Genomic DNA, 15,989 nt, shown 5'->3' on the forward strand with positions numbered 1-15,989 from the left:
GGAACGGGAGATTCACATCAGATGTGCAGCTGACAAATCTGCAGCAACTGTGTAATGCTATCATGTCAATATGGAGCAAAATCTCTGAGGAATATTTCCAGTACCTTGTTGAATCTATGCCATGAAGGATTAAGGCAGTTCTGAAGGCAAAAGGTGGTCCAACCGGTACTAGTAAGGTGTACCTAATAAAGTGGGCAGTGAGTGCATAATTGTTTATTCATACTACTAATCACATTGCATTTAAAATTAAAATAAGGATAAAAAGAGACTTTTTTCTATAATTTTTGTATTATATATTTTATTACTATTACATTATTTTCAAATTTACTAAACATTTATATTCATTCATTCATTTTCTTTTCAGCTTAGTCCCTTTATTAATCAGGGGTTGCCACTGCAGAATGAACCGCCAACTTATCCAGCACATGTTTTAAGCAGTGGATGCCCTTCCAGCTGCAACCCATCACCGGGAAACACCCAAACACACTCATTCATACACACACTACTGTCCATTTTAGCTAACCCAATTCCCCTGTATCACATCTTTGGATTTGTGGGCAAAACTGGAGCACCCGGAGGACACCCACACTAACACGGGAAGAACGTGCAAACTCCACAAAGAAATGCCCACTGGAGGTCCCTCAACAGGAGGTAAATGTTGTTGGCTGATGTGAAATGCTGTTAAATAGGTGTTTGATTCTGGCTGGTGTTTCTGCAGGACGATCAGACAGCTGTCAGTGAAGCTCCAACATCTGCTCAAACTCACCCGAGGTATCGAGGTATCACACAAAATCTGCAGAAACTCCCGTCTGGTCTGAGCACCTTCCCAGGAGAATTGTCATTCTATAGCGATCGCTGATTGGCTACTTTATTAGAAGGCGGGCTTAATTTGCCACATAGCGATCGCTGATTGGCTACTTTACTAGAAGGCGAGGATTCATTCGCCATATTGACAGTTACACTTTTCCCCATTCAAAAGTATACCAGTGACACGTCTTGTGTATTCTATAGTCTTGTTGTGACAACATGAAGGAATTAAGTTATCTTATTAGTTTTTGCTAATTTAAGTAGACAGAATATAAAATAATCAACGTGCAAACTCCACACAGAAATGCCAACTGATCCAGCCGAGGCTTGAACCAGCGGGTTTCTTGCTGTGAGGCGAACATGCTACCCACTCCGCCACCTAAACATTTATATTTTATTAGAAATTTGGAAGGAATTTTCTCAGACTATTATAAAATAAAACATATTGTACCCTATATAATATACTTTTACATACACTACAATATGCTTTATTGATGTTTTATTACATTTATGACATTTTATTTAGTGTTTTTTCTATTAGATTCCTTTTATTATCTTTGTCACCATGCAAACACAACAAGAATGCAAAATACACACAATACTGTTTAATAATGACGACATCTGACCTGTATTTACATTTTTATGACTGTTTTTCACTTTTAATTGTTGTAGGTGTCAATAATAACACTGCTTATTTCTGATTTTCCTCTTTTCACTGATTATTTGTGTTGAAATGTGATGATCTGAGTTTGAGTTTCGCCATGCAATACTGTAATAATGATAACATCTGACCTGTGTTTATTTTATTATTACACTTTTTTTACATTTAAATTGTCATTTTAGGTGTCTGTAACACTGGTGATTACTAATTTTCCTCTTTTCACTGATCATTTGTAGGGAAATATGATGATCAGAGTTTAAGCAAAGTGATTTTGTGTTGTGTGTCCCTCAACAGGAGGTAAATGTTGTTGGCTGATGTGAAATGCTGCTTAAATGAGTGTTTGATTCTGGCTGGTGTTTCTGCAGGACGATCAGACAGCTGTCAGTGAAGCTCCACATCTGCTCAAACTCACCCGAGATACTCATAAAAGTGTCACCAGCTCTGGTGTCTGAGCGGTTTACATCAGATACCACTGTTTACCTCCTGCCCAGGGAAATATCAGACAAAACGAGGCCTCAGATGATGTTTTTTTATTTATTTAGGGGTTGTTTTAATGCTAGAATGATATTAGTGCACTGCTGTTGTTAGGATTTCTGTGTGGTTGCTGTGCTTACTTGTTTTATTACATTCGATTCAAACACTGTAAGAATTAATGCTAGTTTGTACCAATGTCCCTTTAAGACATGTCATTTCACTCTGCGGCCATCTTTGAAACGCCTCTTGTGCAGTATGCTTGGGCATTCTGTCTGAATGGGGAAACATCAAACTCTCCAAAACTGCTTGCCAAGCTTACGATTACATTTCATATTATGAATAACCAATACTATTATATAACAACTGTCTATTTAGTTTCATTTCTAAATGTTCGTATCACACAAAATCTGCAGAAACTCCCGTCTGGTCTGAGCACCTTCCCAGGAGAATTGTCATTCTATAGCGATCGCTGATTGGCTGCTTTATTAGAAGGCGGGCTTTATTTGCTACATAGCGATCGCTGATTGGCTCCTGTACTAGAAGGCGAGGATTCATTCGCCATATTGACAGTTACACTTTTCCCCATTCAAAAGTATACCAGTGACACGTCTTGTGTATTCTATAGTCTTGTTGTGACAACATGAAGGAATTAAGTTATCTTATTAGTGTTTGCAAATTTAAGTAGACTGAATATAAAATAATCAAGTTGTCCCAATAAAAATCTCAAGAATTATGTTGTATCAACTCATTTTAAATAAGTAGTTTGAACAAACAACAAACGTCAAACTACTTATTACTTATTTAAAATGAGCTGAAGCAACACAATTCTTGATGTTTTTTGGGGGGGGACAACTTGATTGTTTTAAGTTCAGTCCACTTAAATTTGTTACATTAGCTTAATCGATTTGCTTTGAATGAATTACAACATGGGGCAGCACGGTGACACGGTGGGTAGCACAATCACCTCACAGCAAGAAGCCATTTCTGTGTGGAGTTTGCATGTTCTCCCAGTGTTTGGGGAGAAACTTGTGGTATAGGTAAATTGGGTAAGCTAAATTAGCCGTAATGTATGTGTGTACAGTAAATAAGTGTGTATGGATGAGTTGCGGCTGGAAGGGCATCCACTGCCAAAAACACATGCTGAATAAGTTGGCAGTTCATTCCGCTGTGGTGACCCCAGATTAATAAAGGGACTTACTTCCATGACAACATGGAACCCTGCATTTTTTACAGTGTACTACTACTACTAATAATATGCTATTTAATATAATAGATAACATAGAAAATTTGTAATGCTAATGATACATACTGTAGATGGGCAGCACGGTGGGTAGCACAATCGCCTCACAGCAAGAAGGTCGCTGGTTCAAGCCCCGGCTGGGTCAGTTGGAATTTCTGTGTGGAGTTTGCATGTTCTCCTCATGTTGGTGTGGATTTCCCCCACAGTCCAAACACATGCGCTATGGGTGTATGGGTGTTTCCCAGTACTGGGTTGCGGCTGGAAGGGCATCCGCTGTGTGAAACATATGCTGAAATAGTTGATTCCCGCTAGTTCATTCTGCTGTGGCGACCTCTGATGAATGGTGACTAAGCTGAAGGAAAATTAATGAATGAATAACAGTAAAAAATTTTATGCTAATATTACATAGTGATAGAAAAAAATGTAATTATGTTATCATATTAAAATAAAGTAAACAAAAACATTATACACAAAACTTTTTGTGATGTGGGCTAAAATAAAAGTCTGAATATTATTATAAAAAAAAACGTCAAAGTGTAATGCTAATATTACATAGTGATAGAATATATATATATATAATTATGTAAGTGATTATGTAAGTGATTATGTCAAATAAAAGTAAAGTGTAAAATATTAGAGCCAAAGTTCTTCGTCGTGTGGGCTAAAAGGGAAAGTAAAAGTGCTGCAGTGAGTTTCAAAACACTGAATCTGAATCTGATGAATCTGATTTACAGCAGAGCTTACAAGCTGACAGTGATTACCAATAAAATATTAATAGTTGTGTAAATATTATCTTACTATCATCTGTCTGAATTTTTTAATTTTTTTGTTCACATACCTTCGGTCCAAGGGTGTAAATTTGCTCTTGACATTGGTGGGGACCTTTGAACCTGTGTTTTTTAATTTGCTGCAAAATCACTTTACATTAACACTAGCTAAACGGTTCAATTTATTTTACAATATACAATACAAATCATGAAGGTAAATTAAGGAATAGTGTAATGTTAAAAATGCTTTATAACTGACAAAGAAAATAAAGACTTCTATTTATTTTAGCTATAGTGCAAATGAAATGTGTCTCATATCAGAGTTAATTAAAGTAGGTGGAGCACAGGCTGTAGTCTTTCGAACAAGTTTCAACCAAAACTCAACATGCTAGTCTGAGAGATTAGGAGAACTGATGGGTTAAATTATTGGTGGGGACATTTCAATAGTCGGTGGATATTGGTGGGGACATATCCCCTCCGTCCATGCTAATTCTACGCCCCTGCTTCGGTCAGTTACCTGACGAAATCAATGTATTTACGACCGCCAGGTGTCGCCAACTCACTACTCTGAACCACACAGCTAAGGAAGTACACTCAAAACACATTTAATGATTACTTATTTATATCAGATTCATTTTTAGAAATTGTATTCATGCTGAGTTTATGTGAACCGCTGAATGAAGTGCACATTCAAAGTATCTGTAAATGTCATCCTCGTGTCTGACGTCATTTCCTCATACTTCTTCATTGTTTATGCGGAAGGAATGTTCACTTCGATCTGAAAACAACTGTTCGTCCGACGTTGATCAAACTTTCAGTGTGACCTTTGAAAATGAAGGGATTCGTTACATTGGTGGTAAGAATGCTTACTTACCTTCTGGTTTATACAATAAAAATAGGTGTTTTATGCGAGATCAGTCAGCCGGGTTACTAGTTTTACTGCTAAAGGGACTTTGGTACAGTCTAACCTATCTTTTAACCTACAGTCTAACGTTATGAGTCTAACTAGACGAGAAGGGTCTGGACATCGGTCTGACACTGCATCATGTCTGCATCCAGACTCTGTTGAACTAGACAGATTGATGTTAATCAGATTTCATCTTTATTTTTTTTTTTTATTGCAATAACAACAGTGCATTACAACAAATACAGATACAGAACTAAAAGAAATATGGTACAATCAATAGAAATATTACTTTTTGGGACAAGAGAATTATAAGAATTTTATAACATATAATATAGGTAAAGCACAGAAAGACAACGAGAAAGAAAATGATACAAACAAAAAGCAAAAAAAAAAGGGAAAAATATTGAGGGCACACGACATAAAACAAATTATTGCAGAATATTAAATAAAGCACATGTTTTATAAGTTTTAATAGCTTGTTGTGAGAGTCTGTGATGGTTTTTAAATAAAGTACCAGTTCTCGTTTAAAAAATAAAAAATTTGGCTTACATTGAGTATATTTGCATTTGTGTATAAATCAGATTTCATCTTAACCTGAACCTTGCTGATGACGAAAGCTTAAATTCCGAACATTAAAAATCCCAGTGCTTTACAAGCGACTGTTTGGTAGCGTCTCAAAGCATGCTTAATTTGCATGCATTTATTGGGATTAATAACTGAAGTGTAGCATATTTCATTAATTAACATTATATATTTGTATAACGTGTATAGAGTTGTGCATATTCAGTAATTCATCAAGGATTTTCTTCTTTAGTTAAGTACACACAGTTTAGTGTAGTACTCTATGCACTCGTACCTCACTTGTCCATAACAATTGGCTTTTCTATGTTTTTCAGAAGGTTTAATTCTGTGCTTCACAAATGATAATGTTGCTATATTTAAGAAATGTAATATATTTATCCTATTTATTTTATATTGTTTAAGAAACAACATTTTATTTAATTTCATTAGGGACCGAGCACCGAACGGTGCAAGGCCCTATTGGAATTGCTCCGTTTATTATTATTATTATTATTATTATTATTGGAATTGCTCCGTTTATTATTATTATTATTATTATTATTATTATTATTATTATTATTATTATTCTTATTCTTCTCCCGAATGAATCGCGATTTTGAGGGTCTAAACATGCCCGAAAACTCACGAAAATTTGCACACGCCCCAGAAGTGGCGAAAATTTACGTTTGTTATAGGCTTCGGAAGTGGGTGTGTCAAAATGACTCAACAGCGCCACCTAGAAATTTGATACGGACAAGCCCCCGAGCCACGAATCACGCACATGCACGAAAATTGGCACACACCTCAAACATGCCAAGACCTACAAAAAAGTCTCAAGGAGCAATATCTCAAACCCAACAGGAAGTCGGATATTTACAGCTTCCTGCTGCGAAAAAGTGGCGATTTTGCCATTTCCAGGCGTTGTACTTTAACGAACTCCTCCTAGGGATTTCATCCGATCGACACCAAAATTGGGTTATGTCATCTAAAGACCTTGGCGAAGTTAAATTGCGAAGCTTTAGAGTTTTCGTCGATGGGCGTGTCCGTGGCGGCCTCGCAAACTTTGACGACTCGCCATGAAACATCAAGTCTTTATAACTCAGGCATGCATTATCCGATCTGCCTCAAAATTCACACGCTTGATAACCGTCCTGACCTGTACACGTTTAGATGCCAATATCCCGATAGAGTTATAGCGCCACCTGCTGGCTACAGGAAATGACATGATTTACAGCGAAACAAACTCCTCCCGCAAATTTCATGATATCAGCACCAAATTTGACTGGTGTCATCTGAAAGCAGTATCGATGATATATTGTGAAGGTCTAGAGTTTTCGTCGCTGGGCGTGTCCGTGGCGGACTCGCAAACTTTGATGATTCGCCACCAAACATCAAGTTGTTATAACTCAGGCATGCATTATCCGATCTGCCTCAAAACTCACACATTTGATAAGTGTCCTGACCTGAACATGTTTACATAACAATAACTCAATACAGTTATAGCGCCACCTGCTGGCAACACTAAAATTGCCTATAACTCAGCCAAACAATATCCGATCTGCCTAAAACTTCACATGGTTGATAAGATTGCTCTCCTGAAGACAACTACCTGCCAATATTGAGTCACAGTCATAGCGCCACCTGGTGGCAACAGTAAAATTGCCTATAACTCAGCCAAACAATGTCCGATCCGCCTGAAAATTCACATGGTTGATTAAAATCCTCTCCTGAAGACATCTACGTGAAAATATTGAGTCACAGTCATAGCGCCACCTGCTGACGGGAGCAAGTTTGGCATAAATCTGTGATTTTTCTCAGATTTTTTTATGTATCGGCCTAAATTATTATTGTTCGCGGTTCTCTGTCGTCCTACGGCCGCCGGGCGGCGGTGAGCCCGGGTGCGAGGTCCCTATCATCGCTGCTTGCAGCTTTAATTCATGTTGTATTTTAATTGTAAGCATTTCTAAATTTAATTTTAATTTATTTTGATTAGACTTTTTTTTCTCATTTGATTACATTTTTTACATTTTATTTTTCTCCACAGCTTTCTTATTTTATTTTCATTTATGTTGTTTTTAGGCTTTCTGTCCATAAACCACTTAAATTATTTTATTCTATTTATTTTAGTTTTAAATGTAATTCATTTCAGAGAATACAGTCATTTAAAGGGCATCTATTATGCAAAAATCACTTTTATAAGTAGGTTAAACAAAGTTGTGTGGTGACAGTGTGTGAATATATCCAGCCTCTGATGGTAAAAATTTATTATTATTTGTTATAATCACACTTGATAAAAAACATTTGCAGAAACACTTTGATTGACATTCTCCCTTTGTACGTGTCATCAGAGGGGGAAAGCCCCGCCCACTAGTGATGATCTCTCTCTCATTAGCATAAACAGCCCTAAGTGAGAAGCAGGCATCCATCATTAGAGTGTTTGAGCTGCTGAAGATACTGTGAGCATAGACTAAGAGGATTATAGATGTGGAGTTTTAGATGAAGCACAAATGAACAGTGACAGGAGTCACCATAGACTGACGCATTCTGAGACACTTCACATTTTCACACAGATAACATTAGTCCTGTTTTGAATCTGCCACTATGCTGACACATATGCATTTGTAGCTCCGCCCTCCTCAGAAAAGAGCACAATCTCATTTGAATTTAAAGCGACAGGCACCAAAATGCCACTATTAGGATCAAAGCCTAAAAGGATCAGTTTCAGGGAGTTATAACACAATATTTATGTGGTGTTTTGAGCTGAAACTTCACACACAAACACACTCTAGGGACATCAGAGTAAACATCCTGTAAAAAGGAGCATAATAGGTCCCCTTTAATGCCACACAGATGGATTAATCATGGTGGTTTTTCCATCATTTAACAGTTAGTAAATTGATTGCGTTTCTCTGACCCACAGGTCTTAATTATAAGCAGTATAATTATTCCTGCAGTCAGCATGGTTCATGTGTTTGTGTACGGCACACTAAAGAAAGGCCAGTCAAACTACCATGAACTGACAAACACTACACAAGGTCAAGCTGAGTTCATAACCTGTGCCCGAACCAAAGATCCATACCCAATGGTGATCGCCACCGAAGACAAATACCCCTTCCTGCTAAATGTGCCCGGCTCTGGACAGCAGGTCTACGGTGAGATCTACAAGGTTGACCAGAAGATGCTGGAGTTCCTGGACTGGTTTGAGGAATGTCCTGAGCTCTACCAGCGCACCCTCATCCAGCTGAAGATCCTGAAGGGGAATGGAGAATATGAGAAGGCTTTTGTTTACAGCACCTCAACATTTGATCCTGATTGGCTCAACAAACCCACATTCAATGTTTATGATGCCACCGGTGATCCTGGAAACAACTGTGTGCCTCGAGAAGACAAGGGAGATTATTAACTTCTGGTAGAGCTGGGCGATGGCGCCCTTTATATTTTCAGGTTTCTCAGCTGCAGAAGTCATCATAATTGGGTAAACTTACAGCGCAGTGTATGAGAGAGTACAACAAATCATTTATTTACAGTCCTATTTGCTGAAATAATGACAGAAAAACTCCTCATTGGTGTTATCAAGACTTTCAGAAAAAGGAAAACAGTAGTGTGAGACTGATAACGGCAGCCAGAAGAGAGAATAATGTTAAATTTACTGTCCTGCCCAAATACACACAGCATTTAAAAAATCTTGCACAAACTGTGATTTTTTTTTTTTTTTTTTATTGCAATTTGATGCAAAGATGATATTATATACATATAAATGTTCATATATTTATTTTTTATTCAAAATATTTTAAACAAATTTAAGGATTTAAGATGCTGATGACCGTGAAACGCGTCATAACAGTCTTATGAAAAAGGTCTATTAATCAAAATGAAATCGTAAACACTGTTAAGCAATGCTAAGATAATCATGCACATCTTGTCAGGGAAGCACTGTTCTGTGATCAGTAGTAAATCCCTTTAAAGCCCCTTTAAGTATTTCCATAAATCATAAGTCAAAACATGTTATTAAATTTGGTATTTTCATGTGAATTTAGATGTTGAGAAGCTACAAACGATGATCTTGATTTCATTTTAAAGGTCCCGTGAAGTGCATTGAAATTTCTTTTAACGACATTTGCCAATCTCAACTGAAACATGAAGAGGGTGGGACATAGAGTAGCTCCTCCTCTTTTTAAAAACAGCCAATAGCGTTTTGTTTTATAACAGCTCTAATATTGAGAGTGGTTGAGCTCAAGCGCATCTGAACAGCAGATGAGAAGGGGGCGGGGCATGTCAGATACTAGAGAGCGTTTGATTGGTCAAAATTTGATGATGATTGATACATATTGGCTGCAAGTTTTGTAATGTTTATGTCCGTTTTTTATCTTTCAAATGCAAATTTAGTCACTGTCTGTTTCTCAATGTGCGTTCTTCAGCGATCTTGTGTCCTCATGTTCTCATGTAACGTCTTCGTCAACTGCTAAAGTTCAGTTTCAATACTCAAGACCGCAAGAACGGAGGATGCGTGAAACTTCCCGGATGTGTTCTTGATATCAAGGACGCACCGATGCAGACTTGAGCACCGAACTCGCTCGAGATGTCCCAGAAGTCATTGCGACTGGAGGTTGGAAGCTCAGCATTTTATATAGACTTATTGTTTAAGTTCAGAGATAGAACTTATTTATCTGAGGAGTTTCCCTAAATGACAATATAAACATGACCATGGACATCTTAATAAAGGAGTAAACACATTAAGGGTGTTTGTTTGCTGAAATTCACATTAAAATCTGTTTTATTTATATTGTGCAGCGTATATTTATAATGTTTTTATGCAGAGTATATATTGTGAAATGGTGGAAAACAATAAATCGTTGTATGAATGCTGTAATGTTTAAATATATTTCGGTTAAAAACCGCGTGAAGGTCACGTGACCATCAGGAAGAACGCAGCATCTCATTTCTCACAGGACGCGTTCTCTGTTCTCGCGGTCTCCTGAGTTCGTTCTTCCGAGGTGACCTGGCAAGACCGGTCTCCACAAGAACGCAAGTCCATTCTTTGCGTTCTTGGAATTAAGAAACAGCCACTGCTTTAGAGCACACTAGCTAATATATATATCCTTAAGATTGACATCTAAAAAACGTTTTTTTAATATCACGGGATCTTTAAAGATTTCAGATTAAATTGACTTGAATTATTATTAATATTGAATGCAATATTGCATAGCTTGTCAGTGAAATGCGATTAGAAAAGAGAAAAAGATAAGTGCTAAGGCTTTTGTCAAAAATCTAAATATTTAAAATAAAATAAGACGATGATTAATTTTTTTTTTCCTTTTACCAGATCCAGGAAACAATAAATAGGAAACATGCAGATTTGTGTAAGATTTTGTTCAATAAAAGTTATTAATGTCACAATAATATGAGGAGAATTGTACAGAGATTTGGAAAAAGATCAAATCTGGATTCACTTCTGAAAGTTTATTCTCTGTTCATTAAAACTATTAAAAGATGTTTAACATCATGAATGGGCCTTTACACTGAATTGCTATTATACTATTTAGGCCTGTCCCGATAAGGAGTTTTTGTTGTGCAATATATTGTCACAGAAATTGTTGCAATAAGCGATATGATTATCACTTTGAGATCATCTTATGCCACTGATTATATAATGATTATATAACCGCATGAAAGTGCAAATAGCCATAAACACATTTAAATATGTATCATTCTAAAGGGTATTTAGGTGCTATAATTTGATGTCAAAATGGTAAATGCCCTATTATATATACTATTAAATGTCCTAGTATGTAATTGCCCAATTATTAACTTTGACACCGGTGGGGTAGAATGTAAATGTCATTGTAAAATGACTTTAACGTTATTTATGAATTTGTAAATATATATTACAATGGCAATAATTATTAAGATCATATCCTAATATTGCAGGATAAGTTAATATATTGGTTACTGTGACCGGCCTAATACTAATATTAATAATAACTGATAATAATGATTTATTGGTACTTCATTGTTCATTTTTAACCCTGAGTGCTAATTTGGTTTTGGTTGGCACCATGCAAAACAAAAACAATGATTTACTCTGTTATATGGCACTTTAATACATTGTACCAGGAAAATGGGAACACTCTTTGAGATCTATTTTTGTATTGTATCATTTGCACATAATTATAAATAAATTGTGTAAAGTTATTTGATTGAAATTTGTTGTGGAGTTCCTACAGGAGTACTTTATATGTAGAGATCAGGGATCATCGTTCTGTGAATATACTGTACAATACTGTGTACTACTTCATACAATGCTTTATACTTTCATGAGTTTGAATTGAATTGCACTTTACAATAAAATAATTCCTTCTGAAGCTCGCTGCTCATTGGCTTCTAAACAAATAACAGAACCCACTTGTACACGTTATATATAATTGAATTGAATTTAGTTAGTTATTGTGATGTGCTTCAACATACATACATGACAGATATGCAAAATATATAAACACTGATAATAATAACACAGAGTTACTGTATTATTACTGTATTTGAGTTTATTTGGTATGTTTTAGACAATCATCACAGTAGTAACTCAAAAAATCTGTGATTTCTGAAGGTTGTCCTCCTTTTTTCATTGATTATTTGCAAAATACATATGATGATGTATGATATGATATGAGACCATGTGGTTTATTTTGTGTCCCTCAACAAGAGGTAAATGGTGTTAGCTGATGTGAAATCCTGGTTAAATGAGTGTTTCACATTCACACAACCAACAGACCAGACCAGACAAACCAGAAGCTTAAACGCACACACACACACACACACACACACACACACCTGTTTAGTTTGAGTATGAGATACCAATAACGACCGCTAAAATGACTGTTACACTGAACCACACAACCGTATGTTAACACCGAAAGCGGCGAGAGCGTCAAAGTAGCCGGAAGTCATTCATTTTCAATGAGAGCCGGCGGCGATAAGCGGTGAAGAGCAGCGGCGCGTCTTCGCCGGTGTGGGCGTCGAGGAGAGTTGAAATCAAGTCAACTTTATAGTAATGAGCTATGACGCGGCAAGCAATCAGAATGAAGAAGTCCACCGCTTGAGAGGAGTTCAGAGAACACAGACCTGTGAACTTTGGTTCCGACCACAGTTGTTCCCAAGAGTTAGTCGGATTTTTAATTATTTACAATGTTTTCTTACAGGAACATGCATTAAATAAGTTTCTGATGTGCTTTAATGTTGTAACGTTATATATTTATCATATAAATATATGTTTATATTATATATATGTATATACTATATAAAATAAATGTTATATATAGGTTCACTCTGGACCCCTCACACCCAGCACACTGCCTCTTTGAACTGTTACCTTCTGGTCGACGCTACAGAGCACTGCGCACCAGAACAGCCCGACACAGAAACAGTTTCTTCCCTCAGGCAATCCATCTCATGAACACTTGATGATAATAATTGTGGAACCAACATCACTACTTGCTATACACTTTTATACATGTATACACTTATTTAACACACTTTACATGCCAATTTGCACATAACAGCTGCACATATAACGTTGTATATAGTAATAAACATACACTACATATACATACACTTGTCAATCTGTATATTTGCACTCACTACTTCTATTTTTTTAAATATACTTATTATCTGTTTTTTGTCCTGTCTCTGTAATGTTGTTGCACTGTAGAAGCTCTGTCACGAAAACAAATTCCTAGTATGTGTGAACATACCTGGCAATAAAGCTCTTTCTGATTCTGATTCTGATCTTTAAAAAAGCGGGAATCTCATGCGACAGTACAAAACATTATTGCTGCTTCAGAATATTTCAGACATATGGACACATATTGGATAATTAAGTGGAGCAAAGCTACACCACGTGCAACGTGATCTTCCATTGTTAAATGAATTTAAAAAGTGCGCAACACGCTAGAAAGCGTGTTTTATGCAGGAATGTAACTGATATGGCCCCTTTAAATACGAGATCAATGTAGTGAATTTTGACGCTCTCGCCGCCGCCGGAGCTGAAGGCAGACAGCGTTGTTGCCAGGGCGGCCACTTTCGGTGTGTACGCACTGATCTGTTTCCTCGCTCTTCTTTATTTCTTATGTATTTTAGAAGTATCGGATCAGGTATCAGTAGATACTCAAAATCAAATGACACTGACTCAAGGGCAGAAAAACCCTGATGATGACATCCCTACCTAAAACCCAGGATTGGTGCACTAAACTAAATAAAAATTTAACTGGCTGACGAGCTAATCTGGTGGCTTCATGATACAGATCCAGAAGTTAATCATCTCTCCTGTCTTCTCAAGGCACACAATTGTGTCCAGGATCACCGGTGGCATCATAAACATTGAATGTGGGTTTGTTGAGCCAGTCAGGATCAAATGTAGAGGTGCTGTAAACAAAAGCCTTCTCATATTCTCCATTCCCCTTCAGAATCTTCAGCTGGATGAGGGTGCGCTGGTAGAGCTCAGGACATTTATTAAACCAGTCCAGGAACTCCAGCATCTTCTGGTCAACCTTGTAGATCTCACCGTAGACTTGCTGTCCAGAGCCGGGCACATTCAGCAGGAAGGGGTATTTGTCTTCGGTGGCGATCACCATTGGGTATGGATCTTTGGTTCGGGCACAGGTGATGAAATCAGCTTGACCGTGTGTAGTGTTCATCAGTTCATGGTGGTTTGACTGGCCTTTCTTTAGTGTGCCGTACACGAACACATGAACCATGCTGACTGCAGGAATAATTATACTGCTTATAATTAAGACCTGTGGGTCAGAGAAACAATTCATGAAGACAAAATCAATTGATTGGAAAAAAAAATCAGATGACTTTTATTACATGACCTTGTGATGCTTTTAACATTCTTATAGGAAGAATCGCTTGTCTATGTTGGTGTTTATGTGTGTGTGTGCTCCTCAAGTTCTATTAAAACACATATTTAAGTATCATTTATATTACAGAATAAAAATATCGCAAACATTTGAATATTTACTTGCATTAATTACTCAAACATGAGACAACTTCAAAAAGCAACACAACTTATGCAATTTGGTTGACAAGTAATATTTGCACCTGTAGTAATTTTGACCCATTGTGCATGGGTGTTTTTTTAACTAAAAATTTACATTAATTGGTTAATCATCTCGAGGCACAAATTTCAGTCCATGATCACCGTTGGCATCATAACTTTCATATGTGGGCTTGTGGAGCCAGCCTGGTTCATATTTAATAGTGCTGTAAACAAAAGCCTCCTCAACTCCTCCAGACTCTTCATTCTTCTTCAGGATCTCCAGCTGGATGGAGGTGCGCTGGTACCACTCTGGACATTTATTAAACCAGTCCAGGTACTTCAGCATCTTCTGGTCAACCCTGTAGATCTCACCGTAGACCCGATGTCCAGAGCCGGGCACATTCAGCAGAAAGGGGACATTGCGTTTACCAGCGATCACCAGCGGGTATTTGTCTATGGTTCGGGCGCAGGTGATGAACTCAGCTTGACCATTGTCAGAGTTCAAGAGTTTGTAGTGGTTTGACTGGCCTTTCTTTAGTGTGCCGTACATAAAGACATGAACCATACTGACTGTAGGAATAATTATACTGTTTATAATTGAGACCTGTGGGTCAGAGAGACATATAATGACAATCAGAAAAATCGGATAACTATATTACATGACCTTGTGATGTTTTTAACATTAACAGTATGTGTGTTTGTGTATACTCAAGTTCAGTAAAAACATACAGTACATGTTTTAGTATAATTTATCAGAATAGAAACATTTCAAATATCTGAATTCTTGTATTTATTTAATCAAATATAATACAACTACAGAATGCATCACAACTTATGCAATTTGGTTGTTGGCAATTTTCAGACAAATAATATTTGCACTTGTTTAATAAACTGTGTAGTAATTTTGACACCTGTGCATGGAAATTTGACATTATGATTATTCTTTTCATTTCAATTCATCTTTATTTATATAGCTCTTTTCACCATGTCAAAAAAGGTCATCATAAAGAAAAGAGTGTAGCTGTATACTGTGTTACACACAGATCTGTCATATCTGAAGATCAGCATTATTACAGTAGTTAAGATGAGCACTGCATGACATGGAAATAAACTGAGCCTTCCCATTCACATATAAAGCAGAAGATAAATGTGGTTTCTTACCGACAATATCAGGAATCCTCACGAAGGGCTCACGGAGCGTTTTGATATACAACTTTAACTTCATTCAGATACTCTTCCGCCTTTCATGACTGGAAAAAATGAGGAAATGGCGTGCATTAGGAGCTTATCAGCACATGAGGCAAAAGATGCTTTGAATTTTTTGCACTCACAATAGAGAACTGGAATGTGTCATAAAGCAATGCATTGTGGGTATTTAGGACAAGGAAGCCTGATTCCTATTGATCTCTATTGATTTAGTGTATAATATTTGCACTCATCAGCAATAAACTGTAAGCACTCACACTATATATAAAGAAGACAAGTGAGTTATGGATAAACCTTTTCAAGGACAGCTGTTTCATTATACTGTTAATTAT

The 15,989-nt window shown here is 36.9% G+C and overlaps 3 protein-coding genes and 1 pseudogene across 3 annotated transcripts; 2 read left to right on the top strand and 2 right to left on the bottom strand.

Annotated features, from left to right (window-relative positions):
- The window catches only part of LOC130221421 (probable serine/threonine-protein kinase clkA), a 90,702-nt pseudogene extending 88,782 nt beyond the window's left edge, over positions 1-1,920 (top strand).
- Positions 1,921-4,689: 2,769 nt separating this feature from the next.
- Positions 4,690-8,879, top strand: ggact.1 (gamma-glutamylamine cyclotransferase, tandem duplicate 1). The gene is made up of 2 exons (XM_056463290.1): positions 4,690-4,805; positions 8,338-8,879. The coding sequence occupies exons 1-2, from the start codon at positions 4,782-4,784 to the stop codon at positions 8,818-8,820; spliced, it is 507 nt and encodes a 168-aa protein (XP_056319265.1). The 5' UTR covers positions 4,690-4,781; the 3' UTR covers positions 8,821-8,879.
- Positions 8,880-11,992: 3,113 nt separating this feature from the next.
- LOC130233336 (gamma-glutamylaminecyclotransferase A-like) lies at positions 11,993-15,698 on the bottom strand. The gene is made up of 2 exons (XM_056463314.1): positions 15,613-15,698; positions 11,993-14,206 (listed from the first exon to the last, which is right to left on the bottom strand). The coding sequence occupies exon 2, from the start codon at positions 14,165-14,167 to the stop codon at positions 13,745-13,747; it is 423 nt and encodes a 140-aa protein (XP_056319289.1). The 5' UTR covers positions 14,168-14,206; positions 15,613-15,698; the 3' UTR covers positions 11,993-13,744.
- On the bottom strand, positions 14,278-15,697 carry LOC130233327 (gamma-glutamylaminecyclotransferase C-like). Its single transcript, XM_056463302.1, has 2 exons — positions 15,613-15,697; positions 14,278-15,055 (listed from the first exon to the last, which is right to left on the bottom strand). Exon 2 carries the CDS (start codon positions 15,014-15,016, stop codon positions 14,576-14,578), a length of 441 nt encoding a protein of 146 aa, XP_056319277.1. The 5' UTR covers positions 15,017-15,055; positions 15,613-15,697; the 3' UTR covers positions 14,278-14,575.
- Positions 15,699-15,989: the final 291 nt, after the last annotated feature.

This window comes from Danio aesculapii, chromosome 1 (genome assembly GCF_903798145.1).
Source record: "Danio aesculapii chromosome 1, fDanAes4.1, whole genome shotgun sequence".
In the NCBI taxonomy this organism is placed as follows: domain Eukaryota; kingdom Metazoa; phylum Chordata; class Actinopteri; order Cypriniformes; family Danionidae; genus Danio; species Danio aesculapii.